General features: G+C 33.8%; 3 protein-coding genes across 6 annotated transcripts; 2 read left to right on the top strand and 1 right to left on the bottom strand.

Annotated features, from left to right (window-relative positions):
• The first annotated feature begins 2,018 nt into the window (after positions 1-2,018).
• LOC131013388 (nuclear/nucleolar GTPase 2) lies at positions 2,019-7,022 on the top strand. The gene is given in 12 exon segments (XM_057941457.1): positions 2,019-2,306; positions 2,308-2,332; positions 2,867-3,000; positions 3,130-3,259; positions 3,372-3,529; positions 4,092-4,193; positions 4,305-4,409; positions 4,987-5,115; positions 5,332-5,472; positions 6,099-6,199; positions 6,417-6,474; positions 6,606-7,022. Coding segments are annotated over 12 exon segments (1,575 nt in total). The 5' UTR covers positions 2,019-2,093; the 3' UTR covers positions 6,885-7,022.
• Positions 7,023-9,305: 2,283 nt separating this feature from the next.
• On the top strand, positions 9,306-11,371 carry LOC131013386 (uncharacterized). 4 transcript variants are annotated; one of them, XM_057941455.1, is made up of 4 exons: positions 9,306-9,505; positions 9,703-9,809; positions 10,703-10,902; positions 10,978-11,371. In XM_057941455.1, the coding sequence occupies exons 2-4, from the start codon at positions 9,720-9,722 to the stop codon at positions 11,225-11,227; spliced, it is 540 nt and encodes a 179-aa protein (XP_057797438.1). In that variant the 5' UTR covers positions 9,306-9,505; positions 9,703-9,719; the 3' UTR covers positions 11,228-11,371. The 4 variants fall into 4 exon arrangements, with proteins under 4 accessions (XP_057797438.1, XP_057797436.1, XP_057797437.1 ...); XM_057941454.1 differs by having other exon boundaries at positions 9,416-9,618; XM_057941453.1 differs by having other exon boundaries at positions 9,361-9,505; positions 10,703-11,371.
• Positions 11,372-11,530: 159 nt separating this feature from the next.
• On the bottom strand, positions 11,531-14,315 carry LOC131013387 (actin-related protein 2/3 complex subunit 5A). Its single transcript, XM_057941456.1, has 4 exons — positions 14,009-14,315; positions 13,844-13,916; positions 13,631-13,731; positions 11,531-11,880 (listed from the first exon to the last, which is right to left on the bottom strand). Exons 1-4 carry the CDS (start codon positions 14,095-14,097, stop codon positions 11,745-11,747), a joined length of 399 nt encoding a protein of 132 aa, XP_057797439.1. The 5' UTR covers positions 14,098-14,315; the 3' UTR covers positions 11,531-11,744.
• Between the last annotated feature and the right edge of the window lie 539 nt (positions 14,316-14,854).

The following is a 14,854-nucleotide window of genomic DNA, read 5'->3' as shown; positions in this document are numbered from 1 at the left end:
CAAGGCTTAATATATCATAAAACAAAGAGTTTTATCACATAATAAAAGTTTCAGGGACTAACCCAACAAGTTTCTACTCCTCATTTCTATGATCAAAATATTACTAGAATCTCTCAATATAATAAATTAATAAAACATAATAAGTCCTTCCTGTTTCCCAATCCCACACAAATTAAATGATCAAGTTGGCTAGAATCAAATTGGAAAAAAAAGAAGCTATCAATCAAATTTGATAATCTTATCAACCGAATCAAACACAACTTAACCGAATCAAATTGGAAAAAAAAAAGCTTTGGCTCTCTCTCTCTCTCTCTCTCTCTCTATATATATATATATATATATATATATATATATACCTCCTTTAATTTGATAATGAAGGTTAATTTCAAGGAAGGATGGGTCGAGCATCCAAGCCGATGGTATTATGCCTCTTGGAGGGGAGTAATACCATATAATAGTAGTCCTCGCCGGAGGTTAGAGGACGCCGAGGGTGGTGGGCAGGGAGCCAGGGAGCGTCGAAACACGGTGGACAGGGTGCAGAGGGAGAGGGAGGGACGCTGGCGGGAAGGAGCGACACCGGCGAAGGGGGCGACGCCTCAGCTGTGCTGCTGCTGGGACTGGGAGAGGGTGGAGAAAGGTGCCTGAGCAGCGGCGCCTTTGCTGTGCTGCACCGGGTGAGGGGCAGCGGCGCCGGTGGGAACTGGGTAAGAGGGAGGGAGGTGGAACGGGAGGCCGACTGCAAGGGAATTAGGAACTGCCGAACTAAGATTCTAGGAACCCTAAATTAAGATTGTATTTGTAGGATTTTTAAAAAATTTAAATTAAATAATTTAATAAAAAAAATTGGTTAATCGGTTTAACCGGTTAACCGACCGGTTAAACCGATTAACCGATTTACTGATAGAGTACTAACCGGTAACCGAATCGAACCGGAAAAAATCGGTTTTCGGTTAACTGATAACCTGTTTTTTCGGTTTCGGTTACGGTTTTAACCGAAAAAACCGGCACCGATTTACCAGCCCTAGTTATCAAGTAACCTCAATGCAGCACTGCTTACTCAATAATACAACCCACTATCAAGTAGGCTATCAAGTAAGCCCATTGCGGATGCTCTTAGGCAACTAAAAACAAAAGAATTAATTTATACCTAAAAATATATAATGATTTTCAAATTTTTTTTGGGGTTATTGCCGGAAAATACATGTAGTTTGTCAATTTTCTGGTTTATAACATGACTTTATAATTTGACCAGAAAATACATCAATTTTCAATTTAATCGCAATTATAACATGACTTTATAGTCTGACAAGAAAATTCACCAAGTTTCAATTTATTCTCAATTATAACATGACCTTATTTAGAATATTTTTCATCATAGATGTATTAATATCTATTGTATTTATATTAAATTGTTATGTATAAAATATTGTTATTTAATTGATTAATTTTTATAAAAATTAAGTTAGATGATTAATTATTTCATAATATATATGATATTATATTGATGGTTTAAATATATATATATATATATATATATATAAATTTGATTTTAATATTCTATTAATATATTATATATATAATAAGTATTTATTTATTTAAATTATGAAATTATAAAATATTAGGACCAATAAATAATTTAGGTACATATATAATAGAAACTATGTTAAAAAGTAAATAATATTATATATTATTTACATATAGATGTATATTTATCAAATATATATGTATATATATATATATATAGTATATTGTGAGATGAAAAGAAAATTAAAAATATTTAATGTATTAAACTTTGATATTATTATACTAAATTAATGAAAAAGTCATGTTATAATTGAGAATAAATTAAAATTTAGTGTATATTTTCTGTTCAAATTATAAAGTCATATTATAAATCAGAAAATTGGCAAACTACATGTATTTTCCTGGCAATAACCCTTTTTTTTTTTCTCCCCCGAATGTGTGTGTTTGTGACCTAGACTACAAATACTGCGCCGCCGCCGCTCCCCTCATTCCTCTCATATCACCGCCGCTCCCCTCATTCCTCTCATATCACCGCACTGTTTGTGGCGGCGATATCATTTTCGGCAACCATGGCAAAGAAGAAGGAGAGGTCCGTCAACGTTTCGGGGAAGCCGAAGCACTCGCTCGATGTCAACAGAGATAATAGCAAAGGCAAATCTAGCAATGGCCGGAGCGCCGCCACAGTGCGGCGCCTCAAGATGTACAACACGCGCCCCGTCCGCAACGCTGGCGGAAAAATCCTCAAGCACGACCTCCAGTCCAAGGAATTGCCGTCTACTCGGAATTATGCCTGATCGTCGCTGGTTCGGTGCGTTAATTTCCTGTTCAATTTCTATTTTCTAATTTTTGGTTCGGTGCAGTGGTATTCGATTATTGTTGTTGTTTTTTTTTTGAGCTAGCATACTAATGGAATATTGTGAATTCTGGTTCGTGTTAGCTTCTGCTCAAGGATGAAGTCGGTGTTTGGTTTAGTATTTTAGACCTTAAATGCCTAAGGAGCTGAAATTATGACTCTTTTATGACTAGTCACGGTTCAATATGAAGTTTTGATTGTTAATTGATTGTTTTCTAATAATATTCTTGACAAAAAAATCATACACAGATTTTTAGTTATCACTATGTCAATTCTTTAAGCAGTCTGGTCATCAATGTAAGGTGGAATTTTAATGAAAATGATGATTGCAGCCTTGCAGTGTCAATGGTAGAATGCTTGGTTGCTAGTCAAAATAGGACTGTAGGATCTGAGATTGCCCGACTTATACTTGTACAATGCTGCTTAGTCATTTTGGTTTGAAAGAAAACAGACTGAAACTTAACATTTTTGGGTTATTCACATTGCTAGGCAACACACGTGTTGTGAATCAGAAAGAGCTTGAATATTTCCGTGAGGAGCTTCAGAATCGTCTTTCAAGCAGCTATAATGTTCTTTTGAAGGAAAGGAAGCTGCCTATGTCCCTCTTGAATGATCATCAAAAGGTTTGAAGTACTATACATGAATCTTATGCATTCATGAGGACAACCTAGGGTACATATACAAGATACAGTCTTGCTTGCATCTTATCGTTTGCTGATCTTTTCATTCTGTTCTTTTAAATATGTTTTAAGCAAGCAAGAGTCCATCTCCTCGACACACAACCTTTTACTGATGCTTTTGGTCCTAAGACGAAGAGGAAGAAGCCCAAGCTTCTTGCATCTGATTATGAATCATTAGTCAAGAGGGCTGATGGTTCTCAAGGTGAAAATCATTATGTACACCATATCTTTCTATTTGTCAGTGTCTATGATACTTTCCTTTATTTCCTGAGTAGTTCCGGACATGCTTAGAAACTTTTAATGATTTCCTGCAGATGCATTTGGAGAGAAACATGGTGCTAGTACATCTACCGAAGGGGATGAAGATGGGTTCAGGGACCTTGTACGCCACACAATGTTTGAAAAAGGTCAGAGTAAGCGGATATGGGGAGAGCTCTACAAAGTGATTGATTCCTCAGATGTTGTTGTCCAGGTAGATTTTGGAAAATAACATGCTTTCAGTATTTCCTTGTGCAAGTGAACTAATTTTTTAAATTACTTGGCCAGTACAAAGATCCATTTATGTGGAATGAATTGATTGGCTTCAGTATTTAGTGCTAAGACCAAAAAAATATGAAGATGACCTGGATAGTAACAGTTCAGATAGTTGATTGGGGAGTTGGTGCCATTTTGGAGTTTCAGAACTTTTGTCTGATCTTATCTGGCAAGAACATTCTTGAAATCTGGACATTTAACATAAATGAATGAAGTAAAGAGCTTTTGACATTTGAAATGTCTCAGCTAGTTTCTGCTGTTCTTACTGTCTGGTATAAAATGGATTAGAACAGTTCTTACCATTTTCCTGTGTTGAGAAGGAACTTGTTTTTACATTTGAAACATAAACAAAAAATTTTGGAGATACATTGTATGCTTTAGTTGGCTTCCTGTAGGGAATTTGTTAGCTGTCTTTGCACTTGTTATAATCTTATAATTTAGTTATATGAACTGTTGCGAGTGAATGACTTTTGGTTGGAAACTATTGTCGTCTATGGCAGGTATTAGATGCCAGGGACCCACAAGGTACACGATGCTACCATTTAGAGAAGCATTTGAAGGCGAATTGCAAGCATAAGCACATGATTCTTCTACTAAATAAGGTCTGGGTCAATACTTGCATATTTAATTTTTGAGAGCATTGGTCTCAAATTCTTAGTGAGCACTATCTTGTTGCTGATTTTATTGAAGTCCTCCCTTTCTTCCTTCTGCAGTGTGATCTGGTTCCAGCCTGGGTAACCAAAGGATGGCTTCGGATACTGTCTAAGGAATACCCTACCCTGGCTTTTCATGCAAGTGTAAACAAGTCATTTGGAAAGGTAGTAATTAACTTCTGACCTTTAAAACTGCAACGAAGAACTATTGCTGATGGGTTTACACTCTATTGTGCTAGTTATTTTACATTATAAGGTTGGATGTGGATCCATGGTTTCTTTGTCATATAATGATTTGTTGGTGGGAATCATAACATTGATAAAGTCATTTCCTGGGATGTACAATTTGGGCACTAGCCATACTTATCCCGAGAGTGATACATTAATTTATCACTCTTAGTTTTGTGAATAGAGTTTGCCATCAAATCTTTTTTTTCCTCCCCCTGTAATTTAAGCCTCAAAAAGATTTTGTTCTGTGAATTAGATCTAAATAATGCTGATGTTTGTTCCAGTCTTTTCTCGTGTACAAAATAAAAAAGAAATTTTTAATTCAGTACCTGTCCCCCAAAATGTCCTTATTTGTTTGAATTACCGTTCAGACTGCTTTCGTACTTTTGGGATGAAAATCATCCTGTTTAGGATTCTTTGCTAGAAAGAAATAAAAAAGGGTAAGTAGCATTTATTTATTGTTGCAAGTCAATAATATCTGATGTCTATATCTGGTATTGTTTGTTATTTTTAGGGTTCTCTTCTGGCTGTATTAAGACAATTTTCCCGTCTTAAAAGTGACAAGCAAGCTATATCTGTTGGATTTGTCGGATATCCCAATGTTGGAAAGTCGTCAGTTATCAATACTTTGCGTACAAAGAATGTAAGGCGTTCTTCTAGCTTTGTTTCTATTTTTGACTTGGCTTTTTCGAACTTTCGGGCTGGCTAAAAAACATCAATTTTCTATTCTTCTGTAAGATTCATTGATTTAATTTTTTAGAAGACTTAGAGGTGGTTTCTGTTGTTTATTATGTCGGACTCGTAAGTACATTTTCTCATCTCGTGTGCTTGCTAAGTCGCTATATCTTTTGATGATCAGGTTTGCAAAGTTGCGCCAATTCCCGGGGAGACTAAAGTGTGGCAATACATAACACTCACAAAGAGGATATTTCTGATTGATTGCCCTGGAGTAGTTTATCAGAGTAGTGATACTGAGACGGATATCGTCTTAAAGGGTGTGGTAAGTAATACTTGATAAGTTATATGTTTTTAATGTTTCTTAATGTTCTATTCATGATATGCTTCAAAGTTCATGGTTGGTTCATAGGTCTAGAATATTTTATCTGCATTAAAGCTTGTGCGCCAGTTATATTTTCTGAAAGCAAAGCTAAAAATGCAGTCAGTTTCCTCTGTTTCATTAGTTGAACATACTTGGTTGAGTTCAGACTTCAGAAAATTGTTCTAGGACTTGGTCCAGTTTTCTCCTTTTATATAGGGAATGGATGGGATTAGTAGTTAATTTAAGTGTTTCTTATAATAAAGTTTATTGTTGAATGGCTCTATGGATAATAAATATCATTATCATCAGAAGCAAAGTGGGAATGACTAATGAGACTGAAGGAAATTAAACTATTGAAGTTTGTAATTTTTCTTAGACCTTATTTAAGATGTAAATTTGTGAGGCTTTTTTGTATAATTAATCTTCAAAGAAAAACTTCCATCAAAACTCAAATTTCATTGCTATTGCCCCCATTTTTATAGTAATCAACAATATTATTTGTTTACTCAAATTTCACCCAAACGGCAATGACTTCCATCCATTTGTCTCTTTGCAAACATTACCGTTTGTCACTCTCTTTGTTTCAGGTACGTGTAACGAATTTGGAGGATGCTGCTGAGCATATTGGTGAAGTTCTGAAACGTGTCAAAAAGGAGCATCTGTTCAGAGCTTATAGGATAAAAGACTGGTAAGCTTCATGTTTTATGATGTAATCAGTAGTAGAAAGAGTTCCAAATCTTTTATCAATGGAGTTGGGTTGAGATCTTTTCTTGTTCTACTAATATTTTTTAACCATTACAATCGGTTTGAAGTACCAACTCCCTCCCACCCCAAAAAAATAAAATAAATAAATAAATAACAAGTGTCATGATTTTCAGACTGAATAAACACTTGTTGATTTACAGGGAGGATGATAACGATTTCCTTGTTCAGCTATGCAAGTCAACCGGTAAACTTCTTAAGGTAATTCTCGCATATCCTGAGAATTGACTGAAAATTTCAATAAAGGCAGCATTGCTTCTGCATTATATGAACTCCTTTTAGTAGTCGTAGCCCTGGAAAGAAATGTAATGCTGTTTCCCTTCCATGATTAGGGAGGCGAACCTGATTATATGACTGCTGCAAAGATGATCCTCCACGATTGGCAAAGGGGTAAAATACCATTTTTCGTTCCACCACCTAAGGAAGAGGATGAAGCATCGGATGAACTTGAGGCAAAATCGGAGGCTGACACCATTGCTGATGATAAGGTGGCTGCTGCTAGAAAAGGAATTGACGACATTATTTCATCCCAGAAAATTGATAGCCTTATAGTTCAAAAGGATCTCTTCAGTGAGCCGGAGTTGATTGGAGCTACACTCGAGTCATCTTAATGCTTTTCTATTGCCTTTAGATTTCGCTTTTCCTAATTTCATTTTCTTATACCCCCTTTTTATCATGTCTCTTGATGTATGATTTTATTTAATTTACTTAATTGCATTTCAATATGTATCAGTTTTGGAGCACTTAAATCCCCATCTTTTATTCATTTATTTTTGTTTGTTTATCGTGTTGCACGCAATACAGAATATGAACACGTTATGAGATCTTGATAATAGAAAAAACAATCAATGCAGTAATGTTTATCCAAGGTGTGTAAGGAGTGCTTTAGCTAAACCCGTTTAGGATTAAAATTAGTATATCATGTGTGCCTAGCGGTGGGTGGTTACCCAAGGCCTAAGGTTCTAGGTTTGAGTATATTGTCAGATCTTTAAATTTCTTTATTTATTTATATAATTTATCAAAAATAAATAAAAAAAATTAGTATATAATTTTTTGCATATGATGTTGCCTTATTTTCGTGCCTGAAACTCTTATGCTATAGCAATAGATCTACGCTAAAATTCTTAAGGCAATTGATGGTATAATTCAACCTACTATAATTTTATAATTATCTTGTTCGATAATTATTTTAGCTCAAGAGGCTGGTGTAATTACCAGAAATTTAGGAAATCCTTTCAACTTGGAACTAGTTAAGAGATCTTGATAATAATAGAAAAAAAGAGGCGGTTATTTTAATTAATTAATTCTGAATACTAAATGTGGATTAATTAATCTTAATTAACTGTAATTTGTGTTTGCGGATGTCTGCGCACGAGTGTTTGTGTAGAAGAAAATAACGATGGAGCATTTGGCAATTAGGAGATTAGTTAGTATTCTTGCATTCTAAGTCATCATCAAATCGTAATATTATTCATACTTGTAGACTTTAGGATCTTTCACATGCTAATCAATTTGAGATTTTGGTTTTATATTCAATAATTCTCTTTTGAAGTGAAAGATCATTCAGTCTGACCAGTGACCACAAATGAAAATCGCCCATATTCTATGTTTAGGAGTTTGATGACTTAAAATGATGAAAATTGAACAATGGATGCTAATTTACAACACACAAAAACTAAATGGCCATAAATATATTTTTATTTATGTTCAATAAAATGGACAATACAAAAGATAATTGTTACTATAAATAAACTACAAAACAAAAACCATAAAAGCAGTTAACAAATAGAGGATATTCTTTGGCTCAATTTTAATTTACGAACTAAATTTTGTATGAAGTGTGTTCGTCCATCTTGTAATTCTGAAAAATTGTGCAACAATAAATTTTAACATTTTCTTTTACTAACTTATATGGCATAAACAACTTCTTTTGTGCCTTCTAAATCTATACTAATATAAAGAGTCTTAGGCACAACATGTGGATTGCCTATTTTACCCCTATTACATATTTTATTTTAAGGCTATTTTACAATATATTATATATTTATAACAATATATTAATTCATTAGATATTACATTAAATCTATGTGATATATATCTATAGCTATTGATAAGGCTTATAAATAAATATATTTATCCAATAAATTATACTCTAGTAGAAATAATGAACTAATAGATTCTCTAAAAAATTGTTGTAATTAAGAGATAATAGAATTAAATAGAGCAAATTATTAATTGAAAAATTGAATATAACAAATATTATATTTATATTTTTTATTTTATGAAATAAAGTAACATTTATTATGCGTACAATGTACGCTCTTTCTGCTAGTTCCAAAAAAAAAATCAACGAATGAGCTTCTTCTTCCTCATTGTGCTCCTTTCCTCGTTGATTCATCTTCTTGATTTTTAACTCCATCATTTTCTTTTCTTTTTCTCAAAGTTGTATAGCACCAACGATACCGTTTGTTCTATGTAAGTTTTTTTAAAAATGATAAATACATTGTGGCATCTTATGACAAGCTACGTCAACTTTTCGAAGTCAAAAAATACGCGAGGGACACAATTGATACAAATCAATAGTTCTAAATATTAAAAAATATTTTCAATAATTCAGGATATAATTGAGAATTTGAAAATAGTTTTGAATTTAAAATAATTAATATTATTATTTAGTAATAATCTTAAATAAGCACTATAGAATAGAAATATGCTATCCATTGAGTTAGTACTACTAAATAGTGTTGACCAGAATTGGTGAAGCATTTGAGTATCCATTAATCGTCCTTAATGACTTTTTTATATACGTAACGTCCTTAATGACTTGATGAGAGAGAGTGTTAGAGAAGAAGTAAAATTATTTTGTTAAGAAAGTCAAAGCTTCTTTACTAAGGAAAATAAGTACGTATTAATTTTTTAAAATTAAAGAAGAAGAGAGAGTGGTGAGACTGGCATTAATAATGGAGTATTAGTGTAGGATGAAGACCATATAAAAGGATAAATTATGTTAGAATGTAGTAGTGATGTAAATTAGTTTGACGCTAACAAGAGAAATTCCTTTATAGTTTATATATATATATATTAATATTATGTAGAAGAAATTCCTATATATCATTTCACTTGTTTAGTTTTCTTGTGTGCTTCCCTTAGAGAGAGAGAGAGAGAGAGATTCTTTTGGTGGATAAAGGTCCATTTTCATGCTCAGTATTGTTGATATATACTATAATTAAAGGTAAGATGTGCATCCTTATTTTACGAATCACGTAAACTTTATAAAACTAGAAAAAGATGTATAGTATAGCTAAGGTATGTGAATGTGAGAGAGAAAGAGACGAGGTGAAGAAGGTAGCATGTTGCTTGTGAATGCCTTTTTTCACTTTCTTGAATCCAATTATATCCTAAACTTTTCTTCTCTCTTACTACTTTCAGCCTTCATCTGCGTAACAATGGCGTCCAAATTTTTGTTGCTCACAGTTTTTGTCTTAGATTTGATTGCTTTTTCGCTTGCTGTTGCCGCCGAGCACCGCAGATCTTCTGTCAGTCTTCTCTCTCTTGATTTATGTGAATCTGCTTATCTATTGCCGTAGGGAAATTAATCTCTTTTTTTAAAAAAATTATATCAATATCGTCTCAACTTGATTTTTGCTACGTTTATGTGATTTCATGCTTCTTTTGTATGTAAATGAGAATCGAATTGATTTTGAGCCCAAGTGGAATATTTGGTATAGAGTTTTATGGATTTGTTCTAAGTTGAGGCATTTGGGAATCGAATATTTATATTTACAATTGAGAAGATGCATGCGAGAGTTTGTTTTGTTTAGTCCAACATATTCTAACTCATATTTGTTGCTCCACCATAATATTGTTTATATTACTATGTTTTTTTGTTGTTGATAACAAGATAACTAAAAACATGATTGCCTGCTCCCAAACATGAGTGTTCGTCCCATCCTATACTATGGCCAAATACTCAAATATATTCATAGCTTAGGATATATTTGAGTATTTTAGCCTAGACTTTTTTGTGGTATCAGTTAGATAATTATTGCTTATAAGAAAAAATGAGTTCTCTCTTTACCACATTTGGGATACTTACTTGGAATATCAGACAATATATCTCATCAAGATTGTCTCTTTTCTCTTTGCAACTATGGCTAAGACTAGCAATGTGTTTATCAACACAATATAAATATTCCAGATATTAATAGTGAATAAAGTTCAAAACTTTCGAGGTGTGACAGCTTTTTATCATGTATACTTTCTTCCAGTATTTAGACATGTACATATGTTAAGTAAGAACGATGTTACCAAATCTTTCACACTTTTATACCATCAAAAGCTAATCAAGATAACATCGCAAGCACAAAAAGTTGTTGAGAGAGAGAGAGCTACTAACTGTGCAACTCTTGTGCATTCATCATCTTTTCAGGTGAGCGTTGCAACTGAGGCGAACACGAAGTATTGTGCTTATGATTCGGACATAGCAACGGGGCTAGGCGTGGGCTCATTCTTGTTCCTCATGGTTAGCCAACTAATGATCATGGGTGCAAGTAAATGCTTGTGCTGTGGGAGAGCTCTCCGACCCGGTTGTTCTAGGGTTTGGGCAATTGTGTTGTTCATCTTCTGCTGGTACACTTCAGATCTGCTCTTTAATTCATTCAACTTATTACAAGTGTTCATTAAGTCTATACTGCTTCACATTAGGCTGGCATTCTTCATTGCTGAGCTATGCTTGTTAGCTGGGTCCGTGAGAAACGCGTACCACACCAAGTACAGGACGTACTGGTCGTCAAATCCTCCTTCGTGTGAGACGTTGAGAAAGGGAGTGTTTGGAGCCGGGGCAGCATTCATAGTCTTCACCGGCATACTCTCTCAGCTTTTCTATGTAACCTATTCCAAAACTGACGACGGATCTCTCCCACTCAGACAGGACACCGGCATAAGGATGGGATAGACAAGAGCTTTCGTCGTTCTGAATAAACTCGTAGTCATGAATTTCAGATCTGCACATACAAAATACTATATGTTTTGTAGCATATATATACATCAAGTTTGTTGGTCTTTGGTCTTTTATAATGACAAAATCTATTTATTACAATTGACTGATGAATTGCATGTTGGTGATGCTTGCTATTGAGAAACATTGCTTTTCTTGGAGCCTTTAGATATTAGCTGTTGATGAGGAACAATTTGTTGTATCCTCATTTCAATTTCAACCAAGTAAACTCTTATATCACAAATTTTACTCCAAGTATAATGATTCAGGAATGTCTAAGAATTGGAATATATCAAACCAAGTTTTCAAATTTCAATTTGAAAACTAAACAGTTTTGTTTGATCATCACATAGTACAATAATAACACAAGTTGACCAAAGAATTACCTCATAATTTGCATCAAAACAGAGATGGTTCTTGGATACATAGTGTTGATAATCCTGTACAAATGTGCAGAGACACGAACAAATTACAATTAAACGGTATTCACTTTGTCTGCCAGGCATCGTAGTATGCATCCCAATCCCGCTCTTTCTGTAAGTTTTTCGTGAATTTTTAGGCACTGGTCACACGTGGGACGATCCCCAGTAGATAAACCTCTATATAAGTACCTACCAATCACATAGATGGATTTCTTTATAATAAGATTGACGAAGTTTATGCAACGGAGAAATTTAAACGACTAGAAAGATCATCTTGAGGAATAAATATTCCAAAGATTCATCACATAATGATGTCAAGAACAGAAAACACAACTATAACATTTAGATATCATCACAGTATGATTAGAGGCAGACATTCCATGACTTCTACATTCAGTATATGCACCTTTGGTAATAGCCTAGTAGCTTCTAATCTTTACGATGGATTGCTGCTTGTGCTTCTTTTATATTTGCAGCAGCCTACATATTATATTAGTCTCCTCTTTATTTACAATACAAAAGTTGACCTTCTCAGTTAGCTTCTGTCGTGATCTTGCAGTACCTACTCCAATACTTCATTGTGTAGACTCGGAAGAATTCCTTTCAAGATTCTTTAACCAACACATCTTCGCACTTCCTTCCAAATGTGTTTTCCACTTTCACAAACAAATACCCTCTTATGGAAGTAGGTATTTCAGAACTGATTATTGTGAGGGTTTTTACTATGACTGCTACAGGTACAGGGCAACCTTCTTCACTAGAGTGATATAAAAATATTCTTAAGGAGTCCAGAGACTGCTTAGGGTGGCTTATACCGGACTCGACTCTTGAGATTAACTCTGGCACAATAGTAAGAAGTCTTGAAACCTTTCTGTCAACTGAATATTTGAACAATACCACTGATCAGGTGAAATCATTTACTAAATCCCAACATTTGTAATTCTTATAGTCATCTATAGGAATCAGTAAATACTGCTTTTAGTTGCTCCTAGACATGATGGAATACATCACTTGTCCAAGTTAAGCCTGTTTCATGAAGTCTGTTACTTTTCCAGATGAAATTGTGTTCAAAGGATCTGTAAACAAAATAAGTACTTCAGCTTTTCTTTTCACTTTGTGTACTAGTTGCAAAATTTCATATCACATTGAGTCAAAGAATATTAATTCAAGGCCAACATTTTGTCACTTTTGCACTTCTGATAGTTATTAGGATATGTAATTCCAATTTTATTCCACTGCACTTGCTTATTCTTTATGCCTTTCCCTCTCAGCAGGGCCCAATAACTTTTCCAGACATGATTTAACATCAACAGTCAAAGTTCTCTCCCCATATTCTAGAATAAACACTAGTTTCGACCATTTAAACCAATTCTCCCAAATTCCCAATCATCCAAAATTCTAAACCAAACAAACTTTTGTTAGAAGTTGAGCCAATCTTGAACCTTGAGAAAAATGAAAATGATAAAAGTAGCAAAAAAAATGTTGCACACTCCAGCTTTGTAGTTAAAAGATGTCGTTGATAATGAGCTAGAATACACAAGCAATCAAAAGAAATGTATTTCACAGGTGAAAACAGCAACTCTTATCACAGAGTGACCTTCTGAGTCACAAGATAAAATCCCCAATCATCAGAAGAGCAGGAAGATCGAATTTAGAAGTCCCAACCGAAACAAAATCTCATATTTTTATCTTGCAAGTGCTCGACTAGAAACAATTTCCGAATGTGCCAAAAAGGGTGAGCAAACTATGCAAAAATCTCCATAGAAATACTATCTACAACAACTCTCCACGAATTACTACTAATGATAATGGTAATGGGGGGACAATTTATGATGCAATATCAAGAAAGATCCAATTATTGTCACAAACAAACCAAACTACAAAAAAAAATAGTATTTACATATATATACAAAAGACGTATAGGAGGTGTTCGACTTACTTCATCAGAACGTCATAGTACTCGAGATCAAGAGCCGAGAACAAACTATCAACATCTTTTATCGCCATTATCGCCCTATGCACCACAATCCAGTTCGCAGACTTCAAAAGAAAAAATCAACACTAATTTAGCCTAATCAGCGAAATCAATAATGCGAGAGAACCACACGAAAACTGAAGATATATTGAAATTGAATGATTAAATAATTCTGACCTTGCATCGCTCGTCTTTGGTCAAGGGAGGCGACCCTTCAAGAGCTGTCTTCAAAGCTTCCACCGGTTTATACCTGAAACTCAAACCATTATTCACAAAACCACCAAAAAGATTGCAAATTTTCTTCATCTATCAACAGAGATCTGCCAAAAGATTGTTTCCTACTGTTTGAGTAGGCTTTCGATCTTGCGGGATTTGTGCTCGATTCGAGTGATAATGGCTTCTGTATTATCTGCTTCCACAAATTCTGCCATGGTTTTGGTCGGAAGAATTCTTCAGCCGCTGCTGCTTTTAGGCTTCAGGGATTTTGTTTTGGCGACTTCAAATTCTGTTGCACCATATCGGTTTACTCACTAGAAAGTTGGAAAGTGTTGAGTTAATTTTATTTTTTAGGACTAATTACTTAAATACATCAATCTTTTTTTTTTAAGGTAAATAATAAATATCAATCGAGGCCTAAATTATAAGTTGAATCATAAAAATGTCCTAACTAATCAAACACCTAATATATAGATTGAGTTAGAAATACATCCTGAACTAATTATAATATCAATAAAAAATTTGATCTATCAAATATGACCTAAATTATCTTTTTCATGACTGAAAAATGACGTGTATTTAAAAAAAAACAATTGGCGTGTGTGAGCGAACATCTGAGATCCGAATAATTTAAGCAGTAAAATTAGACAAAACAACGTCCTTTTGCCGATTAGCACTAAAAAAAATTAAAAAGTACATGTTATTTTTATGCAATGGAAAACAAAACTCGAATTATATTTGATACACACTTGATAGTTCAGGTCTTTGATTGATATTATCAATAGTTTAAAATATATTTGTGACTCAATCCATAGTTTAGACATTTGATTGATATTATTAATATTTTAGGATATATTTGTGATTCAACCCATACTTTAGGCCTTTAATTAATATTTACCCTTTTTTCTAATACTCCATGTACTTCTATTTTTTCTAAAAATAAATATATTTGTTGCAATTTTCTCACAATTT

Source organism: Salvia miltiorrhiza, chromosome 2 (assembly GCF_028751815.1).
Source record: "Salvia miltiorrhiza cultivar Shanhuang (shh) chromosome 2, IMPLAD_Smil_shh, whole genome shotgun sequence".
In the NCBI taxonomy this organism is placed as follows: domain Eukaryota; kingdom Viridiplantae; phylum Streptophyta; class Magnoliopsida; order Lamiales; family Lamiaceae; genus Salvia; species Salvia miltiorrhiza.
Note: the sequence above shows the minus strand (reverse complement) of the source record. Positions and strands in the feature narration are given on the sequence as shown.